The 24284-nt window shown below is 46.6% G+C and overlaps 1 protein-coding gene across 1 annotated transcript in view; it reads right to left on the bottom strand.

Moving 5' to 3' along the window:
• LOC144175832 (nose resistant to fluoxetine protein 6-like) overlaps positions 1–23887 on the bottom strand; it is a 421837-nt gene extending 397950 nt beyond the window's left edge. Inside the window, exons 1-2 of the mRNA XM_077704849.1 lie at positions 23379–23887; positions 11816–12030 (exon numbers count right to left, since the gene is read on the bottom strand). Coding sequence (XP_077560975.1) covers positions 11816–12030; positions 23379–23688 — 525 coding nt within the window. The 5' untranslated portion in view covers positions 23689–23887. The remainder of the gene's footprint in view (positions 1–11815; positions 12031–23378) is intronic.
• Positions 23888–24284: the final 397 nt, after the last annotated feature.

Here is a 24284-nt window from a genome sequence, read left to right as displayed (position 1 = left end):
TCTGGAGCACCCATGGGTCTCCGGGGGAGGTGGAACATACGTTGCAATCTGGCCTTGACCTTATTTCTCAGTTCTTTGCCTGGTCAGGCCTGCAAGCAGCTCCAGAGAAATCAGAGCTGCTTTTACTTTCCACCACTACCCGCCGCGGTGGCTCAGTGGCTAAGGCGTTGCGCTGCTGAGCACGAGGTCGCGGGTTCGATTCCCGGCCGCGGCGGCCGCTTTTCTGATGGAGGCGAAAAGCAAAAACGCCCGTGTGTACGAGATTTCGGCGCACGATAAAGAACCCCAGGTGGTCAAAATTAATCCGGAGCCCTCCACTACGGCGCGCCTCATCGCCTGCGTTGCGTCGGCGCGTTAAACCCCACAATCAATCAATCAATTACTTTCCACCACTAAATACCTCCGATCTGTCAGCCCACTCTTGTCGCTTACCCTCGATGGCACTCCCGTCCCCCGATCTTCATCCTGCCGGGTTCTGGGATTTCCCCTCCAAGACCACTCATTCTCCCGTGTAATAAAGTCCACGATCACCACATGCCACCAAGTGACTCACTTGGTCCGACGGGTGGTCAAGCGGCGTGGGGCATCGATGAACGCAGAGCCAGTCAGCTGGTACCAGCCTTCACCCTGAACAAAATCTTGTACTGTCTCCAATACTGCACATTAACACAGGCACACATGCGAAGTGTTCAATCTGCCCTTAACACACTTAACAAAGCTGCCCTGCGTCTCCCAACACACGCCTCTACAGAGAACTTATACGCCACAGGTATCTTCCTTCCTCTTCCTGATCTTCTGCGCCTCCACAGGGATCGACAGTTGGGCTGTCTGTCTGGCTCCGCGCAGGGCCATTGGCTGCTTCAGCGGGCGGGCATCAGGCCCATTGACTTTCCCCTGCAAACCCCCCAACGGCTCCTTCCCAGTAACCTCCACTGTGCCCCCATTCCCTCCAACATGACCCCACACCTTCACGAGGGCAGACGGCAAGCTCGCGCGCTTTACCACGACCCCTTCCCTCCGGACACTGTCACATGCTATGTTGACGCGGCATATCACCCAGCTTGTGGCTCCACTGCTTGCGTAATTATGTCCCGCCCCACTGACACCCCAATAACGTCCACAGCAGGCCCTTACGCCCATCCTACTTCTCCCTTCTCTCGAACTCGCGGCGATCGTTCACCCAACTAGCGAACTAACTTCCCTACCCCCTTCCCCCCGCTAACGCATATGCTCCGACTCCATGGCGGCTATTCGAGCTCTTCGCGACAACCGAATTGCCCAAGATCCGCATGACGACCTCTCTGAAACTCTCTCGCTCCTCTCCCCTGCCTCGGTCGCTGTGGTGTGGGTGCCGGGCCACTCAGGGATTATTGACAATCAGCTGGCTCACCGGCTGGCCCGCGAGATTACTAAACGGCCGTCGGTGATTCCTTGGCCTTTCCCTGCCATAGCGGACGAGGCATATTTCTACACGAAAACCCTCAAAGAGCTCTACCAACACCTCCGGAACTCGCTACAGACTATTCCGCCACCACACATTACCCTATCCATTGCACAAGTGCACACCCTTCGGGCAATCCAGCTGAACACCCTCACCACTCCGGCACGTCTTTACCACTACGGCTATCGCTCCGACCCATACTGTCCCAACTGCCCCGCTACGTACGCAAATGTTGAGCACATCCTTTTCTCCTGCCCCGCTGCCCAGCAGTCTCCTCATTACCCTAACCCCCCTCCTCCGAACTGGCGAGTGTGGTTGGCGTCGGTGGCCCTCGTTGACCAGCGAGCCATGATTCTTCTTGCGGAAGAGTACGACGCATAGGTCGTAATCTGACCAGAAATAAAGTTTTTTCTCTCTCTCTCTAGGGTCGTATGATAGAAGTACAGTTCGAAACGAGCGATTTTTCCTAATAACAAGCTTTATGATATAGATCTTCCAATTGCCGGCTATCATAGAAACAAAAGCGAGTGCAGTGAACTATTATAGCAAAATTCCTGTGTCCAGGGATCCGTTCTGTAGTGTTCGCGGTACGCGAGAAACGTACCCCCTCGTAATTGCTTCATCAGGCGGGCCGAGCAGCCGGCTCCGCGCCGTCGGCTCACGTTTCTCTTCTGTCTCGGCATAATAAACACACAGCACACGTGCAGCACCGATCGAAGGACGCTGCATGCCTAGCGCCGCACACTGCACGCTATGTGATTTCGCTCGTTTTCGATCGTTACCATAAATGTAAAAGTGCAACGTGATGCAGCCGCATAATCTTGGTTTCCTTTTTGTGTGCATGAGGGGTATGCATCGGAAGCCATGGTTGTGTATAAGTGATGAGGTAGAACAGACACAGAGCGAATCGCGAGTACGCGACAGGCAATGTAAAGTCAGCGCTGGTTTTTCGCCCTTGTATTTCCTTCGTTTCTCCCATTCAGCCATTTTACGTCGCCTATACAGCTTTTCTTCACGTGAATTACGCTGCCTAATTTTCTCAAAACACGAGCGTGTTTTCAGAAAAAACTACTAGCCCGAGTTCGGGCTCCCACCTAAATTTGCATGTTTTGACGGAATTGGCAATGCTATACCCATTTTGTAAGAAGCTCGTCTTTTTGGGTGCTAGTAAAATTCATCCGTGTTTCGTGCACTGCATAGCGTGATAGTGCTCATTTCTGCGCGCGGGAACGTCGAGGTAGCATAACATATGCAGAGTGTCATTGATTACCCCTTCAAGTCATGGAAGTGGTAAACCGTGCGCGGATATTCTTTCGCGGACAACTTGTCCGCGCGGATATCCGTGCGCGGACAACTTAAAATCACCGAAGTGACAAGATTTAAAAAAAAAGATTCCACAATACAAAAAAAAAGAAAACAACAATAACTTTCTCTGACGGTGAGAGAATATGTGTGAGCACCCCGCATCTCTGAGACATATCACCGAGTAATGACACTAAATTTAGTGCCGCCGAGTTTGGGCTGTGGTGTTGAGCTTTGGTGCGTGTCCTGCAATACGCAAGGCCAGTGGCAGTCGATTTCGTGACCTTTTCTTCGTTGTCTTTTTTTCTACTTTGCATGCTTTTATTTGTCTATCCGTCGCTATAACTAAACGCCTTGACCAATCACCATTGGTAGGCCTATGTTCATACTGAACTTATAGCAACCTTTCATTCAGCTTAGCGACGTGTGAAGCGACGGCTAACTCACTCTATTTGAAGTCGCTGGTTCCCGTTCAGGATGTTGGAATGCTCAAAGCAAAGATGATACTCAAAGCACGAATAACAGTTGCGCTCACGTCGGACCTTGCTATACCCGCTTCCAATCTTCCCTCTGCTGAGCCAGCAGTTCGGTGGGTTAGATTTGAAATTGGACCTCTTTCTTCGCCCACGTTGACCAACAAAAATATATACATGCATGCATGCATACATACATACATACATACATACATACATACATACATACATACATACATACATACATACATACATACATACATACATACATACATACATACATACATACATACATACATACATACATACTTGCATACATACATACATACGCACGTACATACATACATACATACATACATACATACATACATAAATACCACGTCCATTTCTTAATTTCTACTCATATGTCCTTAACATGCGTTTGTTCCCTGACCCACTCCGCTCTCTTCTTGGCCCTTTATGTTACACCTATCATCTTCCGCTCCATTGCCGCTGAGTTTTTCCTAATTTAAGTTGAACCCTCTTAGTTAGTCCCATGTTTCTGCCCCGGAGGTGAGTACCAGTAAGATGCAGCTGTCATACTTTCTTCTTGAGGGACAGTGGTAAGCTAATATTCATTATCTGTGAATGTCTGCGGTATGCACTCCACCCCATTATTATCCTGCTAATTATCTCTGCCTCATGGTTGGGATCCGGGTTCACAACTTGGCCTAAGTGGATATATTCGCTTACCACTTCCGCTGCCTCGCCACCTATCTCAAGCCGCTGTGCTGTCCTGAGGTTATTGATCATTGCTTTGGTTTTCTTAAAATAATTTTCAGGCCCTCGGTTCTACTCTCTTTATTCAGTGCGAAAAGCTTGTTTCGATATTCGTCCCCCGAGTTACTTAGCAAGTCAGCGTCATCAGCTAATCTGAGGTTACTGAGGTATTCTCCGTTAATCCTAGCTCCCACCTGTTCCCAATCTAGTGTTCTAAATACTTCTTGTAAACATGCTGTAAATAACATTGGAGAGATTGTGTCTCCTTGTCTGACGCCCATCCTTATAGGTGTTTTAGTGCTCTCCTTATGGAAGATGATGGTATCTGTGGACCCATTGTAAATAACCTCTAGTATTTCTACCTAATGCTCATCTGCCCCGTGGTTCCATAACGCCTGAATGACTGCTGAGGTTTCGACGGAGTCAAATTCTTTCTCATAATCTGTGAAGGGTATATATAGGGGTTCAGTATACTCAGCGCACTTCTCTATCACCTGATTGATCGTGTTAATATGACCCATTGATGAATAGCCTTTACGGAACCCCGCTTGTTCTTTAGTTTGACTGAAGTCTAAGGTTGCGGAAATTCTGTTAGCGATTACCTTGGTAAGTGCCTTGTACACGACTGACAGTAAGCTGTTCGGCCTGTAAGTTTTCAAGTCCTTCATGTCACCTTTCTTATCCATTAGGATGGTGATCGCATTCTTCCAAGATTCCGGTAGACTTGCTTTCATTAGGCATTGCGTATATATATATGTATGCCAGTTTTTCAAGTTCAATTTCTCCGCCATCCTTCAAGAGGTCTACTGTTATCTGATCCTCACCAGGTGCTTTGCCCCCTTTCATTTCTTTCAAAGCCTTCCTTACTTCTTCGGTCGTTAATGGTGGGATGTCTTTCTCCTCTGAACAACTTTCTCGTTTGACATTATCCTGGATGTCCCGGCTTCTGCACAGATCCCTACAGAACTCCTCGGCTACTGTGACTATTTTATCAATATTAGTGATGACATTGCCTTGCTTGTCTTTAAGTGCATACATGTGATTTTTCCCCACGCCAAGACGGGTCTTCACTGCTTTCATGCTACCTCCGTTCTTTACAGCCTATTCGATTCTCCATATTATACTTCCGTATGTCAGCTGTCTTGCGCTTATTGATTAACCTTGAAGGCTCCGCTAGTTCTATTCTGTCCGCTGGGGTTGAGGTTGTGATGGTTTGCCGTTTCCTAATTAGGTCTTTCGTCTCCTGTGAAGGTTTACCAGTATCCTGTTTAGCCATCGTACCACGACGTCTAGTGCACACTCCGTCATAATGTGTGTAAGGTTGTCGCTGGCTTCCTGTGTCGTAAGCTCTGCTTCCTCGGTAAGAGCTGAATATCGGTTCTGCAGCGCGATCCTGAATTCTTTTACTTTACGTCTTACTGTTATCTCATTAATCGGCTTGCTTGTACTTGCTTGTTGCGGTCCCTCCTAAAATACAGCCAAATTCGAAATCTTACTAAACAGTGGTCACTACCCCTTACCCCTCCGAGCGCTTCTACATCCTTCACGACGCCAGCGTTTTCGCATAATATGGAGTCTATTTCATTTTTGTGCTCCCCATTCGAGCTGCTCCATGTCCACTTCCGGCTCTCCCGTTTGCAGAAGAAGGTATGCATTATGCGCAGGTTTTTCCGTTCGGCGAACTCGACTAGTAGGTCCCCCCTGCTATTTCTACAGCCCCGACCATACTTCCCAACTGTCTTGTCTCCAGCCTGATTCTTGCCTTCTTTAGCATTGAGGTCCCCCATAACTACGGTATGCTGTTTTTACTTGAGCCATTGCCGATTCCACATCTTCATAGAGGCCCTCCACTACCTGGTCGTCGTGCCTGGATGTGCGCGCGTATCCCTGTTCCACCTTGAGTTTGTACCTCTTTTTGAGCGTAATTACAAGACCTGCTGCCCTTTCGTTCATGCTATTAGTATTCTTCTATGTTGCTACCTATGCTTTTATTGACTATATTGACTAGAAGTCCAACTCCCAGTTCTCTTTGGTCCACTTACCACGGTAATATAGGACGTGTCCATTTTTCTGCACCGTAAAGGCTTCACCTGTCCTCCTAACCTCACTAAGCCCTATGACATCCCATTTAATGCCCTTAAGTTCTTCGAACAACACCTCTACACTGGCTTCACTAGATAAGGTTATCGTGTTAAACGTTGCCAGGTTCGGATTCCAGTGGCAGCCTGTCCGGGTCCAGTTATTCTTAGCACCCTCTGCTGCGTCACAGGTCTGACCGCTGCCGTGGTCTGTTGCTTCGCAGCCACTGGAGACTGAGGGCCATGCGTTAATTGGCGTATTCATGGGAGGTTGCGGCGGTTACTACACCAGGGTGGCAAATCCTGCTCTCGTGCGGGAGTGCGTTGCCGGCAATGGTCGCCGGGGTCAGGCCGCACCCCAAGCCCTATTCTGCAATTCCATCAATACGTGGATTTTTTTTAAATCCGCGTGGAAATTGTCCGGCACCGGGATTCGAACCACGGTCCTTCTGCACGCGAGGCGGGGGCTCTACCTCTACGCCACATGCATGCATACATGCATGCATGCATGCATAAATGCATATATGCATACATACATACATACATGCATACATACATACATACATACATACATACATACATACATACATACATACATACATACATACATACATACATACATACATACATACATACATACATACATACATACATACATACAACGCCCCGCGGTGGCTCAGAGGCTAAGCGTTGCGCTGCTGAGCACGAGGTCGCGGGTTCGATTCCCGGCCGCGGCGGCCACCTTTCTGATGGAGGCTTGCGCATCCGGTAAGGAGTGGGCGCGCTGGGTATCGCCCACCTAAGGGACCTTAGCCCACCGGGCTCCCGGGTGCCTCTTGCTTCTTGCGCCTACCACAGACCTAGGGCGCCTGCGAAACTGATGAGGCTCTTTTCCCGTTTTTTTTGTATTTTATAGGAGTAGGGCGCCGTCTGTCGCTCGCGCATCGGGGCGCGCACCCGCGCGTAGCGGCTGGTTTCGGTATCGTCGTCCGGGCACTTCCCGCTTTTTGCGTCCACGAAACTGATGTCTATCTGATTTCGATTCACTCAAATGGTGCCGGCTTGTTACTCTATTGTTTTTATTTGGAATTTTTCTTGTGTTACTCATGAATAAACCACATGTATTTAACAACACATATGATGTTTTTGTCAGTTGATGATCACCCGAAAAAAATTACAATAATTTTGTCTCGAAATAAATTCACCTGAAGTATTTATATTAGCAATAACAAAAATCGACCCTGGGTGGTCGCATTTGGCTAAAAAATTCGCCCCTTTAAGGGTTAATGAACCTTATTAGGCCAGTCACTTCCAGTAATGTACCGGGTGTTTCATTATTTCAAAAAAGAAAAAGAAGTTCAGGGGCGCCTTTGGCATTGAAGTTTAGGTCGAATGTAACGCGTGGGTGGAAAGAAAAGTACGTAGTAGTTGCATGTCCTGGTAAAAGAATGGCACGAAACTTTTCCAGAAAAAATAGTAAAGCGAGATTTGCACTACTTATATCCCGAAAGCAAGTAACAAGTCTCGCACTTTTCAATCGCAGTAATTTAGCGCACAGAAATGGTGTCTAGACTTTCGCATACCAAGATAGGTTGTCTACGGGTATTTCCAGCTGTGATTAGTTTTCTATTTGGGGAACGCTCGTTTCTCACTCAATAAACTTGCTGACGATCTCAACAATGCAGCCAGAGCCATCGCTATCCATTATGAAGAAACAGTAAGGCAGTCACGGACCAAGTGAAAAAAGTAAAAAGACGTTTCGGAACCCGTACGGGTTCCTTGTTCACAATGAGGCAAAAATGGACAAGATTCGAATTTAAAGGTGCAGTTTGTGACGCAATGACCGCATGTAAATCAATGGTAACGTCCCTTCATTTCGATTCATCGTGTCGGAGTGCGTTTGTATGAACGATGATTCAAGTAAAAGACGTGAGGTGACGTTTCGTTCTTTGCACAGAATTGCAGCGTTGTCCCAGTCAATATCGTGCTGATGCTTGTGCGCATGCTCGGCAATCGCATTAGAAGCCACCTTTTGGTTTTTCACGTCACGTTCGTGCTCTTTCATCCTTCTGGGGAATTTTCCTGTTTCACCGATGTAAACATGGTTGCAATCGGCGCAGGGGACACGATAGACAACACCGGGGAAACGATTATCGGGCAGCGGGTCCTTGACTTTTCCCAGCTCATTCCGAAGCTTGCTGGCCGGCACGTGTCCAATGCGTAGGTCATAATCCGCAAAAATACGGGCCAAAGCTTCGCTGATACCACGTACACCCAAGAGCAGAAGTTTACGGACCACGAAAGCAGCAATTTAGAGTTATTTCTCTGTCGCACAACAGCCCGGAGTACTATGTGCGGTAGTTTTCATTAGTTCAGTACTTATACGACATCTCGCGTGCATTCGACAGTTTGTCGGGCTGCTATAGGAAGAGAAATAACCTAAAATTGCCATTTCCCTGGTCCGTAAACTTTTGATCGTGGCTGTACATACGGAATGCCGGCAGTGGTGGTGAAGACCTTACGATTGGCAGCCTTAGGTTGTAGTATTTGCTTCTCAATTCTTTCCACAAAATGTTGTGGGTAGCCGTTGCCAGAAAGTTCCCGGCGCACTATTTTAAGTTCTGCTTCCCGGTTGTTCCCGTCTTTGCAGATTCTCTTCGCGCGCGTCAAAAGCGATGAAACGTCCTTTGACGTCACATCATTGTTCCCCAGCGTCCCGGTCAACTTGGCTGTCACTACGTGCGAGGAGCTTCTAAGTAAGGATGCCACTCTTGCCGACCGCACGCCATTTGACGTCCCCGACCTGTGTACACTACTTCGGTTCTGCCTCTGCAACACGTATTTCACGTACTGCTCGGAGTTCTACTCGCAGACGCACGGAACAGCCATGGGTGCCTCCATCTCAGTAACGACCGCAAATATCGTCATGGAAGCTCTGGAAGAACAAGTCCTTTCAAGTTTTACCCCACAACCGAAGGTATTCTACCCCTACGTGGACTTTTGTTTTTGCGTCTTGCGGAACGAAGACTCATCCCGATTTTTACAAGCTCTTAATGCCGTCGAGCCGAGACTTCAGTTCACAGTCGAGTACGAAGAAGATGATCATCTGCCATTCCTCGACGTCTCGGTGGAACGCAAGAACGGTGAGCTCTCCTTCAGTGTGTACCGCAAGCCAACACACACCGGGAAGTACTTGGACTTCCAATCAAACCACCCGGTCGCCCACAAAAGAGCCGTCGTTTCATCGCTTTTGACGCGCGCGAAGAGAATCTGCAAAGACGGGAACAACCTGGAAGCAGAACTTAAAATAGTACGCCGGGAACTTTCTGGCAACGGCTACCCACAACATTTTGTGGAAAGAATTGAGAAGCAAATGCTACAAGCTAAGGCTGCCAATCGTAAGGTCTTCACCACCACTGCCGGCATTCCGTATGTACGTGGTATCAGCGAAGCTTTGGCTCGTATTTTTGCGGATTATGACCTACGCATTGGACACGTGCCGGCCAGCAAGCTTCGGAATGAGCTGGTAAAAGTCAAGGACCCGCTGCCCGATAATCGTTTCCCCGGTGTTGTCTATCGTGTCCCCTGCGCTGTTTGCAACCATGTTTACATCGGTGAAACAGGAAAATTCCCCAGAAGGATGAAAGAGCACGAACGTGACGTGAAAAACCAAAAGGTGGCTTCTAATGCGATTGCCGAGCATGCGCACAAGCATCAGCACGATATTGACTGGGACAACGCTGCAATTCTGTGCAAAGAACGAAACGTCACCTCACGTCTTTTACTTGAATCATCGTTCATACAAACGCACTCCGACACGATGAATCGAAATGAAGGGACGTTACCATTGATTTACATGCGGTCATTGCGTCACAAACTGCACCTTTAAATTCGAATCTTGTCCATTTTTGCCTCATTGTGAACAAGGAACCCGTACGGGTTCCGAAACGTCTTTTTACTTTTTTGACTTGGTCAGTGACTGCCTTACTGTTTCTTCAAACAATGCCTGACCAGACGAACTTTCGTCGAACCCTTGACTATACGCTATCCATTATCCTTCCTACAAGAGCCAAGGAAGCCGAATCCCACGTAACGGCTGGCAAAGTATCTGGTTTCACTCTTTGTAGAGCCACCTGCGTGAATTCAAGTGACGCCCCATCGGTAATTGGGGGGGGGGGGGGAGTTCTCGTTTACAGCTTCGCAGTCCAACCGCCTTGACCGCCTTTTTTCTTTCACTTCACCTAGAGTGATTCATCATCATTTTCAGAGAAAGCTGGCTTTCCTGCGGGGCGTATAGGCGCGCAACGGATTCAGTGAGGACACTAAAGCTTCGCTTTAAAACTGAAGAATGCCACACGACAACTGACTTGGCAGGGTATATATAAAGTCGAAAATAAACGCACACTGATTTCAAGTTAAAATGCAAAGACGAAACGAGCGCTTGCAAAAGCTTCAGCAAACCTGCGATGATTTCAGAGAAAAAGTTTATCAACATGAGGGCTACCGAGCAGGGCAAGCTCTACGTTTGCCGTTTCGAAATCGTGCAAGGAAGATATAGGAATGCGAAGTTTGCCATGAAACTTTTATAAGGCGTTGACGAATTGGCAGGAGCCTAAGCTGCGGGAATATGTGTTGATCTTGTAAACGTCACAATCATGTGCGGTGACGAAAACTGCTGAAGCCGCCGTTTCGAAGCACGGTACAAAAGTTGGTCGGATCTTCTGGAGGAGAGACTGGCGTCACGGCCCAATGAAGGAACGGCTCGAAGTGGAAAGACAAAGGTTGCGGTCAGGAAAAGAGCAACACAACAGCCTTAGTATATCCGAAACGTCAAAACAGCGAAAAGTCGTTTATGTTTGTCAAGTTGGCAAAATTTCCAGGCTTGTTCACATTGACTGTGAACCACGAACCGATGGGGCTTCTGAACTTGCCAACAGGCACCTTTTCTTTATCCTGTAGTGGCTTTCCATGGCTCACGGTTTCCCTGTCTGGTATTTTTTTTTTACCAGGAACCTGAAACATTACCGGCTGCGTAACCTGACGCTTATCGACAGGGGTTCCTCGTTATCCGTATTGCCACAAGGAACCACCAGACAAACACGGCTATGTCTCGAGGCATGTACGATGATAACGCACTCAAGCATGCCTATTGTAGTACATCTAGTACGAGAAAATGATTCATTATTTCTCTCATTTACCCGAACCATCTGCTAAAATACCTAAGAACGAATCTCCTTTCCTTCGACCGCGGCTGCCTTCGATTCAGAGCCGCCACCGCGTTGCCGATATCGAGCCGGTGAATGTGAACTGTTGTTTTCCGAGGCGGAGAGAAGCATTCGGCAGGCTGCACAGAAGGGTAGGAGATTGAGCGGCCGTGGTTGAGATAACAAAATAAAAAAATATTGAAAATCGTCAAACAAATGCGATTCTACCTACCGGTGCACAGCAAAAATGTAATCCAGACGGCCTATGTCACATCTCATCAAATGTATACAACACCGCAAAAAAAGTTTTCGAGAAATAGGTGTCCGCGTACAGAAAATAAGGACACCTGTACCAAAAATTCATCCTCGACACTCACTCCAAAACCGCCTCTTTTTACACTGTCTAGCTACTTTTGACATATTACCGCGTGGAATTCCGGCCGAATTTTCCCTTCGGCCTTGGAGTACTGCAAGGTACTACGAATAATGATTGTTGTGCCGTAAACTAAGTAATGCAGTTATGCACTCCTTATTTAAATGAAAGAAATGTACACCTACTTTTGGATGAGTCATGAGCAAAGCCGGTTCCAGAAGCGCATTCATGGAAGAGTCGTTCGGGAAGCGGACGTACAGGCTGCAGTACTGGGCTCTGACCAGTTCATGGCCTGAATGGCTGTCCCGCACTACAGTCTCCAGGCACTCATCGAAGGAGCCCAGATCGACGCCTGTGCCTGTGAACAGACCGCTGGGAACCTTGCCCGTGGAGTCGACCACTGTGGAAGGGAAGCCAGGTTTTAGGGGATTTTTTTTGTTCATTCCGTGCTGTCGCAACAATAATGGGGGGGGGGGGGGGTTATATGGTTATATTAACAAAAAATCCTTTATTCACGCGACACCTCCTCGCGTGTTAGATCAGCAAAGGCCACGTCGCTTTGATTTGTAGAGTATCCTGAAACGAGGCCCAGATAGCCCATTAGGCTCAGTATTTCTAATATCAAAATTCTCATTTTTTTCTTTGAATTTGATGTAAGAGGTGGCAGTACTCTTCGAATTTGGCGTTTTATTTTTACTGTTTACAATTAGGAACGCCTTAAAATAATTTTCACGGCCTGTCAACACGTTTTTTGTGCAGGCTTTTAGTGCGTCCTACAACCAAGAGAATACGTATGGGACATTGCTTTATCATTCAACCAAGCTGGGCAATAGACACTGTGTTTTTTTTTTTAAAAAGCTTTTTCTTATGTCGTTCTATAGATTCACCTGCTACCAGAGTTGTTAAATCGGGGCACTCCAGCGAACCTCATACACTGGATTAAAGCTTAAGTGAGTGACGGGAAACTATGTGTTCTAATAAATAGGGTTTCTTTATCACTTGCTGATGCCACAATATCTGGTGGGGCACAATGGTCTGCGTTGGGGCCACTACTTTTTCTGATTTTTATTAATGACTTTTTAGTGTTTTCGAAGACCTCCGTTAGACTTTATGCAGATGATTGCGTATTGTATTTCGTGCTTTGATTACACCAAGGTCTTGCAGTCTGAGCTCATAAGCCTGTGTCTTCTGTGCTTAGTTCTAGGTGAGTTCAAACCTAAATAAGAATTTTCGTGCACGATTGAATAACAAAAAAGCTAGTTTCAACGTCTATTTTTAAAATCATAGCTAACGCTTTCGGCCGTGGTGGTTTCAATTAACGCCATCACCTTAAAGTTCCTTTAACACTAATAAAACTAAACCAAAACTGATACTTTTCTGGGGGAGTTGTTCTTCAATGATGACTGTTGCGATAGATATTACTCTTGTTTCATTTTAGTGGAGCTGGACGCTACAAAGAAGAAGAAGCTCTGGTGAAGACCATAGAATTTCTCAATGGTGAAGACGAAATTACGACATTGAGGCCGCCAAGACTTGTGAATCTATAAATACGTGCACTAGGAAGCTGATTGTCTGTTTGTAAGTTCATGTAGTCATACATTTAAAGAAAATATGCAAACATGATGTCTCTGCTCAACTTAAAAATTTTAATTGCCAGATGTCCTAATTAATTACCTTATACATAAATGTCTTAATATTTGCACTTACACCTCTATTTTTTGTTTGTGGGCTTATGGGACACTGCAATTTAGGAAAACAGACAGAAAACATTTTTTTTTTCTTAGACATAAAAAACCAGGATTTACGGCTGAAAGGATTAATGCAAAAACGGAAGATTGGACCAGTTGCTACATCATTAAACAAAGAACCAGCGCAAAATGACGACACACAAGAAGGTGAGAAATAGGTGCAGCGCTGAACTCACAACTAGACCTTTCAGCTGAACGGAGCGCCTTTTTATGGCACGCATCAAGCGAACGGAAAAAAAATAGAGAAAACATCGATTGCGGTAGATTACAAACAATGTCAACAAAAGCACGTAGAGAAATGCCGGTCCTAAGATAAAAAAACTATGCAAATAAAGAAGCATTACACACGCACTCATAGCGGAAAGTGCATAAAGGCCGGAAGAATGCATCACAGACAAATGAAAGCAGAAAGGGTCAGCTCAGCTGCAACAAATTCAGTTTCTTTGAAAGCGAAGCTTTGTGTTCTGACTGATGCCGTCTGTAACGCAAAAACGCCCCGCAGAAAAGCTAACTTTGTCTGACCATGATGAATGATCATGGGTAAAGTGAAATAAAACACTGCAGTTGTCGAAATCGTACCTGCGTCTCTCGCGTTATAAAGCGGGCGTGTATCCCATTGCTCCATTTTGACATGGTCTAAAATTAGTTCATATTTGGACTACAACCAAACAATTATCCAGAGAAAGTTCGTGTTCAATCATCGCTGTGGTTAGACGGAGGGGTTCATAATTTTTTGACAGGGAGAGCGAAGGCCTGCTTACTCACTTGTCGCCAAGTCTGTGAGTTTTTGCTGCCTCGAAGAGTTCTCGCATCAACTGGTCGCCATGGCTTCCGATAATCGAACACATCTCAAATAGTGGGGCATATCTCAGCTAAAGTGGACGCCACTCACTCACACTCACTCAAAAAATATACTTTCCTTGAGGCAATTACTGGCACATATGCTCACCAAGCGCCCTCACCACTCCATCTAACTCGCGCTCAAGCTCACCACTCGCCGCCACTACTTACTCTCACTTCCGCTCACGCGGACCACTCTCCATCAGCACTCGCACTCACTCGCGCTCACGTTCACCACTCGTCCTCACCACTCACACTCACTCGCGCTCACCACTCGAATTCCTCTTTTACACTTACTCCCGCTCACCACTCACATTGGCAACTCACACTCACTCGCACTCGTGCTCACCACTCGCATCCTCCACTCACACGCACTCGCACTGGCGTTCACCACTCACATCGCTCGCTCATACTCACAACTCACAATCGCCACTTATTCGTGTTTGCACTCACTTTGCTTCTTCTTTACAGCATGGGAATTTCAACTTCGCTTTATGTTTTTGAACCAAACGAATAATTTCATTTTGTGAAAATCTTTAATGCGGCCGCATTGAGACCGATACCAAAATGATACCAATGCGTCCAATGAGAAAAGAAGTTTCGGCATTTTACGCGAGCCACTCCACATTGGCTATGAGGCATGAGTGTGGAGGGTTAAGGAATAATGTCGAGCGCCTTCAGATAAAAGCGCTGTTTATAAACGCCTAGAGAAGAGAGGGGCTGGTCGCACAGAAATCGTAGGGGAGAAAGCCCTGTCTTGCAAATAGAGCATGAGTGAGCCCCCAAACGAACCTTTTGGCTTCTGTAGCTGGCAACAGGCTCAGCGCGGTGGTGTCGCCACCCGGACCTCTTCACCACAACAAGCGCAAGGCGTCTGGCATGGTTACTATGCCTCAGCCAGCATGGGTATACAAGTGTCTGCAAATCTCCGCGTAATGTTTCAAAAATAATTTATTATAATTTTGTCGGTTGCAGTAGTGATTGCTCATGCGATCGAAAGCTTCTTCTAGCTGGGGTGAGGTTCACTGGCGCCACTAACCATTCGCTGATTTTGCACATGATGCGGGCAGAGGAAACGCGGTTTTTCTTCGCCGCGAATCGTCGCGTCGAGGCTCGGGGAGGCGCCGCTTCCGAAACGGCCGCAGTATCATGTTTCAACTAGCTTGGCGAAGTAATGCCGCCACTGCTCAAGTGTATTCCCTCTCTGTGTATATGGAGGGCGAGGGCGACCGTTCACGTGTGCCACAACCAATTCACTTGGATATTAATTGTTCACTTCCACTCATCTTATATTATATTATTATTTCTCTACATTCTGTACTTTCTCTTTGCTTTCTTTCGTACTTTACCTCGATAATATTCACTTTTGTTCGTGTTACTCACGCTTATCCATGTTAATTACTTTTTACTAACTTTAGGTTACATTGATTGCTTGTTATTCAAGTTGATTATTCCTAGGTTGCTGTGTTTCCTTCCCAGTTCATTTAGAATCATTTTGATTCACTTTGTTTTCTGGTAATTCACTTCGATGTAACTTAGGGCACTTATTCAACGAATTTATTTCCCTTTGGGTTTCCCGAAATCATATTGATGCCTACTAATTTGCTTTTTTCTTTCTCATTCACTTGGATCCATCTTAATTCACCTTTGGATCGAGCTGATTCTTTTTGCTCAGTTATATTTGAATTTCATATAACTTAATTCATTGAGCAATCCACTTCATTCACTTTAATTCAAGTTAATTCGCTTTCATACCAATAAATTCAGGTTATTTCTTTTCATTCAAATTTTTCCTTTTCGTAATTAACTATATTGTCAACCTAATTCACTTCGTTATTAACTTTTATACGTTTAATCCCAAGCTGCGCGCAACATGTAGCTGAAACATTGAGCCTATTCGAAGGACTAAGGTAGGCCGGAAAGCCAAGAGGCAGCTGCGGAAAGCGAAGTGGCAACAGAAGCGGTCAGAGCAGAGAGCCGTTCGACAAGGTGAGGTGGTAGCAATGCGTCTCGGCGTTCAACCGGACATGCCTGCTTTCGCATTCATAACCAATGAAAACTTAGTAGGTGTCTCCCGACGTTTTCTTTTAAATTACTGCACTGGACAAGATTGCTCCAGCGGCCAAGCATGGTCCCATTGATTTGAAATTAGGTTCCTCATCAAAAAAGTACACCGTTTTCTCGCAGGAACAAATTCGCTTTATGATTCCGAGAAGTAGAAGATATTTTTCAACAAGCCTCGAAGGCAGTGGACCTCTCTTTGTATGTAAACACCGTCACGTCACAAAGCGCACGTGCGCGACGGGGAACGCCTCCTGGCGGCCGCGAAATGCGGCGGTGGTTGGCAGAACGCGTCCGCGCGAACGGCTCGATCCCGCCGCGCGGCACCCAAAAGGAACAACGTGCAGTTGGTTTGGACCGTCGCGGCTCGCCTGCATTACAGGCGGGGAGGTCTAGCTAGCCTGGCCGAGGCCGTCGCACCTTCATGTGGCTTTCTGCACGAACAACCGCCGCAACACAACCGTGCACCGCACGGTCAACGGACGACTGGGGCATTAGGCATTAATTTATGCTTTCGGATAACCAGTGTGCGACAGAATAGCCTAAAAGGAGTCATTCTAAAGGCTGCTGCTCTTGCGAAGTGTCCCAAGGAGGGTTTTCTAAGAGGAATTGTGTTCGGCTACATGCCAAGTAAAGCTCCATAATTTTTGTTTTCGAGGTCCCCTTACGCCTAGTGGTGCCCCTGTCAGCGTGTACGATGCTGTTCTTGGTCTCCTTGCATTGCCCAGACACAGCGCCGTATGCAAGATTTTATGCAGAGGGGGAAAAGTAAAGCATGAAAGGAGGAAAGAGTAGAATAAACTGCAACAAAACAAAAATAAAAGAAGTCAAAGCCAAAAATTATTTCCTTGGAATATCGAGTGATGCCGTGTTCTACATAAGTTCTCGTGTCCTACACAAGTGAAATCGCGAAATGATTTATCGTCATTGTGAAAGTACACATCGCTGCCAAATATCGTTAGCGCGCAGCCTGTGACAGTGATACGAAAATAGTTATTGGTAGGCACTATTTCTTGATAGTCAAAGTTAGTGGCCTCGTACCTGGATACGCCAGCGTCGGGAGACCGCAACCAAAGAATACATTCACTGAGTCCGTTCGCTTAGAGGAAACTCATTTTTCGAGTTCCGTGTGCAACCACGCCGACGCGTAAGCGCGCCCCATCTCGCCGCGAAGGTACGGTGCCAAATGTGGGTACGGCGAGAATCTGTTTTACGGCAGCCTCGAGGCATAATATAATGGATAAATCTAACATTTATTGCACTTACAAGCACGTGTTCGTCTTGAACAAATTCTCATACGACAAAACTCGTAGTCGATCTGGCGGTAGGCGGCTATCGCGGATCGCCCGTCGGAACATTTATTGCGCGCTGCCTAGGCAGGTTAAACCTTATTGTCAATTTTATTACTTACTTTAACTCGTCACAATATGGCAACATTTCGCACCACGAAAATTGACCTCCCCCCACCCAGCACTATTTCACTGGGCAAAATTTCTGCGGGTGCTGCATGAGTGCAGAGGACTGACGAACAGCATCGTTTCAAGACCCTGATCGGTGCGGACTGCCAACGCAGATGGAGGGACAGCGCTTTGACGAACAGCAGAAGTTCGACAATGGGGAATGGTGCTATGAGATAGGAGCAGACCATGCCGTTGCTTCAAATGTCAGCCTCTTCGACGAATTTAGCGCATCTTTAATACCCGCAGAAAACTCTCTAAGGATGCAAAAGAGTCTGATGTCGCTGCTTTTTCTCGCACAATTTGAGTAGCCGAAAGCAAAGTATCATACCGCATCAGAAAAGCCAAAACACGAACAAAATCTCCATCTTTGTGCGCATCGCAAGCAGCCTCCCTGCATACGAGTCACACTCGGTCCGAATGTATTGCCACGGCGCTTGGATCCGGCGGCCGTGGTTTTGCCAGCCACCTGCCCGGCCGCACCGAGCACGTGCGCTGGCCGTGATATCCCGGCCACCGTGTGACGCACGCCAGGAGAGGCGCTGCGCGCAATTTATACTGACTTGTGAAAAGGCAGTTGTAATGAAGGGAGTGAGCAACGCAGTTTGCACTATTCCGCAATATAGTGCAAAACAGGCGTTCAAGAGCAATTGCATTTCCTATTAAAAAGCTTCAGATAAATTACGCTTCGAAGACGTGCCATTGAAGTAATCGCAAAATTGCCTGTAAAACTGTGTGCAAGATTGCAAGGAATGATTGCCTGATTGGCTGGGAGTAGACAAAGGTGCTGCAGCGGATACGGAAGTCACCCTTTTTCACAATCACTGGGCGGATTGAGGGTGTTAGCCCTTGTAATTCCCCAGCTGTAGGGCCAGCAGCAAAACTAAAGAGTTTCAACGTTGCGGTAAAGTCACAGATGGCGCAAGCTCTCAATCCCATTCCCCGGACTGCTCATTGGCCCCAAACGGTGCCCCTCATCTCAATCGTACGCCCTAAATCATCAAAGCTGCGCGAAACCAGAATCACGCGCCGACAACGTTGACTGCCGGGCAAATCGAATGTTGTGATCTTTGGTTCCGGTGCTGGAGCCAAGTTGATTCTGGAACCGCTGTGCCAGATCAAATACCTTGTCACTCAAACGGAATAATCTGCAGAGACCGTGAACGGATTTCGCTCTTTCTCTTTCAAACGAGTTAGGAGGAAGCGACCAGACGCCATCAGAAACCACCGGGCTACATTCGACTGACAGCATATGCGCTGGCAAAGTGGTGTGCTTAGCGTCGTCATTACCTCTCCCACTCGGGCTACAGCATCGGGGACTTTGGGCGGGTGGTGAAATTACGTGTGGTGGAGCTCCGCATTTAGTCCCTGCTGCAAGCGCAGCGCTGAAACTTGGGTGCTCAGAGCAAAGGTCGAATTTCTAAGTGAAGTCGGGTTCCCACCGTAACTGCTAGGCCTCAAACGCCACACAGACCTTGGAGGAAGCGCTTCACATTCTCGCTGTGAAAATTATATCGCGGCTCTCGTGACATTGCATCCGGTTTTAACACTAAAAGAAGCGGGTTTATATTTAAAAACCCAGCCTGAATATTCAAATGTACACTGCGCCTTATGTTTAAACTCGTTTGTTATAGGCTCACTGTTTATTTCCAGCCCCAAGAAATAAATTTCCCCCAGATGCTTTCTTCGCGCCAATTGACGCCGGAAGACGATAGCGACCGCGGCAGCACCGCCAGGCGACGTTTCTTACCTCCTGTCTACCCTTTCCCTAATTCATTCAGCCCTCTCCTTTGTGTTACCTCTTTTGTCTCCCCCTCCCCTTCACCCATTCTGACCTTCCCTTTTTCCTCGGCCCTTCCCCTAGCTGTCCTGACCGCGATGGTGACGATGATGATGATTGCTATTGGTTTCCCCTTTGTAGCGAGGTGATGACGTGTCATCTTACAAAAAAGGACTAATATACCTATGTTTTATACTCTTGATTTATTACTAGCTCTGCTGAGTGCAGGCACAAAAACTTATTAGGCACAAAATAATTTTTTCTTTCCTGTCACAGGTGGTAACTGTACTAGAAATATTCCCCTCTCTGCCTTCGTCCACCAACATTCTAATCTTCTGTTCGTCGACTCGACAGCCTTGACAGACCCTCTTCTTTATCTCCCCTCTCCTGCCTGGCGTCCCCCCCCCCCCCGTGTCTTCTCTATTTCCTCTCCCACTCACTCGGCCGTTCATCGCTTTCTCCTCAAATTGTACAACATTTCCATCTCTTCCCAACTTAGCTATCTTTTTCACCTTTACCTTCCGTCCTTTCCCATTGTCATACCGCCCATTCTCGTCATGTTACAACAGTCTGCCCTCCTTATTCTCCACCGCATTTCCTCCCTCGTCCCATCCCACAACCCTCTCACTGCTGTCATTATTGCCTATCACTTTTTTTTAAGAACAACATTCATACCTCACTCCAAATGTCGTCTACCCGGCCCTACCCCCCCCCCCCCCCGTCCATGCTAACTACCACAGACCCATTTGTATATAACTAGTAATTTCACCCTGGCGGGTTACTTCTGGGCATCACCGCTTTGGGCATTGCACTGAGGAGCCACGGCATGAATTTCGGCCGCTATCATTTCGTCCATCAGGTGCCGCTACCCACTCCTTCGGCGTCGCAGCTCCGAAGTTTAGCAGTCCGTCTTGGTTTTCCTAGTGACATTATCTGGTCGCTCGCCCGCGCCTGCCGCAATAGGCCGTTTCTCCTCCCATATATTCTTCCTCCGTGCTTCTGGGTCACCCATCTATTGCTCACAGGAGCCGTCATTCACCCACGGGTGGCAACAGCTCGCTCCCTGACTGGTTACCATTGGTAGGTAAACGCAGCCTTCCAATTCCCGGTCATTTGAGACAGTGACTCGCGTAAAGTCACAGTAACCTTTCCGGTTGATTTTGGTGGCACACGGACAGACACACCACAATGTTTTCGTTTAAAAAACACAGAAAAAATGCTAGCGTGAACAGCCTACAGCGAGTGACATACAGACGCCAATGGAAGAATTCTCTCTAGTATACGCCAGAAAAAGCCCATTTTATGTACCATGCATTTTCCATCAATACGCTAGCGATGTGAACCCACATCGCCCTCAGCGTCCAAGTTTAGAATCCTTTAAAGTGACCATCAAATTCCTAAGATTGCCTTGCTAATACAACAATGTTAGTTGTAACGCAAATTTAAAAAAGTTAGGCTGCCTTACATGACAAATACATGAAAGCATGGTCACTCACCAACCTCATTGCACACACCCTAAGGATTTCAAGGATTAGTCTGTGACTGGCGGCTGCTGTAAACCGCTCACGCGAACTGATGTTGCGTTTCCGTATGAAAACGCTGCTTCAATTATACCCTATGTAATTTACACATCAATTGCTCTATATTTAATTCTTTCCCCATGACGTTAGTGCTGACATCGTTGAGAGAGAAATTTGGAAGCTTTTCCCTATTAGCTACCATTTTGAAAAAACAACGTCATTAATTGAGTTATCAAAGGTTACTCTTCCCAACTGAAACCACGGCGTTTGTTCTCTTTGTGGTCCCTAAAAACGTGACCTAACAGGGCGTGACCCCTATGTTGTACCACGTGATAGCAAGCAATAGTTCACACAAGTGACACTTCCGCCGCTCCTCTTTCTTGGAGGGCTGAAATAAAAACGCTCTCGGTTTTTGTTTAGTACTTTCCAAGAAAAATACTTCACAAAGTATGTTTCACAATGCTGGGGTCACGGAAAGAGGCAAAGTAGAGTCATGAACAAATGAAACACGAACCCAAAATTTGAACCAGCACTCACAAATAGCGCAATTTCTTTCCTTGCAAGTAGTAATGACGCGTGGCTTACTTACAAAACATGACCTAACGGGACGTTAGGTTCCTAATGTTTATTAGGGGCCATAAAGATAACATACGCCGTGGTTTCAGTTGGGAGGATTAACCTCCTATAAATGGCTTAATTTTATTCTCTCTCAGAATCACGTTGCTTTTTTGAAAATGGTAGTTAATTGGGAGAATTTTTCGTAAGAATTTTTCTGGTGAGGCGCAACTTATCTGTTTCATACATGACATTGCCACTGCTGTTGATAAGGGACGTTGCATCGATTGTATTTTATTGATTTCTCTAAGGCTTTTGCCTTACTCAATCAACAATTACAATGCATGAAATAAAATCCAAGCGTTCTTTGCTCGATTCAATTTTTTATCTAATAGAAGTCAGTCTGTAACTGCCAATAAATTTGATTCACCACACTCTCTAGTAACAATAGGGGTACCGCAGGGTTTCGTGCTGGGTCCTTTGCTTTTCTTGATTTGTGTTAATTATTTGAATTCAGCAGTCACTTCAAGCAATATGGGGTGCGCAGATGATTGCGTCATTTATAGAACTATCACTGCAGCTTGTGACAATTCCATACCTCAGAGTGACCTCCATAATATTACTACATGGGGTAACACAAGCAAAATGCGTTTAAATACTAACAAATGTAAAACCTTTAGATTTTCACCTAAGGCTGATAACTCCAACATTTCCGACTACTATATCCAGGGCTCTAAACTAGAATGTGCTGCTTCTTACAAATATTTAGGAATTCATATCCCCAACAATATTTCTTGGCACCTTCATGTAAATTGTACTGTAAATAATACGAACCGTATATATATGCTTGGGCACTTCCGACGTAATTTCAGTATGGCGCCTTCACACCTTAAACTACTGTTGGATAAAACTTTCATTTGGCCCAAACGTGAGTACACGTGTTCTGTGTCGGATTCCATTATGATTATGTCGTTAACATGTTAGAAATGGCTCAAAATCGAAGTGCAAGCTTCATCCTTTCTAACTATGCTCGGACATCTAGTGTTTCTGCTATGAAACGCACATTAAAACGTCCCAACCTACCCCTAATCAGAAAAATTGTCCGTTTGTCAGCCTTTCATAAAATGTATTTTTCAAACGCACTCCTCAGAACTGAACTCCTTTCTCTGCCGTCATATACATCATCCCGTATTGACCATTAGGTATCGGCCATTAGGTATGAATTCTCCACTACGACACGAACTTATTTTGTGCCTCTTTGAGTCCCAAAACTGCTAACGAATGGAATCGTCTGCCCCCTGCAATAGCTAGTATAATCGATGTGCCGTCATTTAAGACATCCATTAAAATTTACTTTTGTTCCTTATGATTAAACTTATGCTCTCAACTATGTGCTCTCAAATTTATGCTCTCACTCAACTAGCATTTTTTTTCGTTGTCCACAATTGTTTTTGTTGTTGTTCTTTCCAATAATTTGTTTACATTTGTTTTTTCTGATGTTAATACCAATAAACACTCCCATCTGTAACGCCCTTTGGGCATTGAATGTATTCAAATAAAAAAATAACTAAAAACACAAAGCTGGGAAACCTAGCTTTCCAAATATACCAATAGCGTGCCATTGTTGGACCTTAACGAACAGTATTTTTTAATTTTGAGTGTTCTGGTTCATATTTTTGTGTTCGCATTTCATTTGTAGTTGACTGTAAGTTAGGCAGCACTGTGTCTCGTTTCGGCATGACTTGCACGATCCCCTTGAAGTCTTTGAGAGAGGCTCGGTTACTCACTGCGTATGGCCCAAGGTTCGAGTGATGAGAGCCCGCGAAGCATTCTCAGCAAGGCCAAGGAGCAGTCCGCAGACAACGGCACTTCGAGCATGCGCTGCTTGAGCCAAGGCGGCACATTGTGAACCGCTTCCCTTGCCCAGCGGCGGAAGGTGGTCGCTAGATTCTCTGGAGGCGAGTGTTGGGGTTCGCCATGACCCGGCACAGTGTTGTTGCTGGTTGTCATGCGACCACCAACGGCTGACAGAGCGCACGAAAAGCCCAAGAAAGGCACTGACACCACAAGAAAGCACAACACTGGTCTTGTTCCCATGTCGACGTCCTGGTGATGTGGGTGATTCTCCGCACCAACACGCGTGTAACGATAGTCCTGAAAGCCCTTGAAGTGGCGTATCTCGGGCGACTACTGTAGAAAAAGACCGGAGCGCATGTGCTGCCAAGTCCGTCTAATCGGCGACTGCAGCAAATGTGGCGGTTCAGCCCCGACGCCTGCATCGGAGGCGTGGCGTATGAGGCCGTGCGCGTGCAGCGGCAGCAACAACAAGCCTCTTCCGAGGAAATGACATGTTCGCCGAGACATCTCGCCTCGCCGTTGGACAAACAAAGATCTCTGGGAACTCGAGAAAAATATAGATAGGAAGATCTGCGTTCATTTACATAGCCTCTGATCGCAAGCCCAGGTCGACTTTTCCAACTGGGTAGCGTATGTAAGCCCTGAATACATCCTCTGATACAGGCAAATATCGCTCCGACGTGGAAAGTTTATGTCAGCCATGAATGCATACGTTGGCTGCATAAGTGACGCACCCCCTTGTAATGAAGGTCGCATTCTGCGTAACACATCAGCTACGAAGCGTGTGAAAGCAAAGATAACAGAATGGAACTTCGCTAGGTTAAGAACGGTTTGAA

This window comes from Haemaphysalis longicornis, unplaced genomic scaffold (genome assembly GCF_048455015.1).
Source record: "Haemaphysalis longicornis isolate Haplotype H1 unplaced genomic scaffold, Haemaphysalis longicornis Haplotype H1 scaffold_1, whole genome shotgun sequence".
Lineage (NCBI taxonomy): Eukaryota > Metazoa > Arthropoda > Arachnida > Ixodida > Ixodidae > Haemaphysalis > Haemaphysalis longicornis.
The sequence above is the reverse complement of the archived record's forward strand: the minus strand, read 5'-3'. Positions and strand labels throughout refer to the sequence as shown.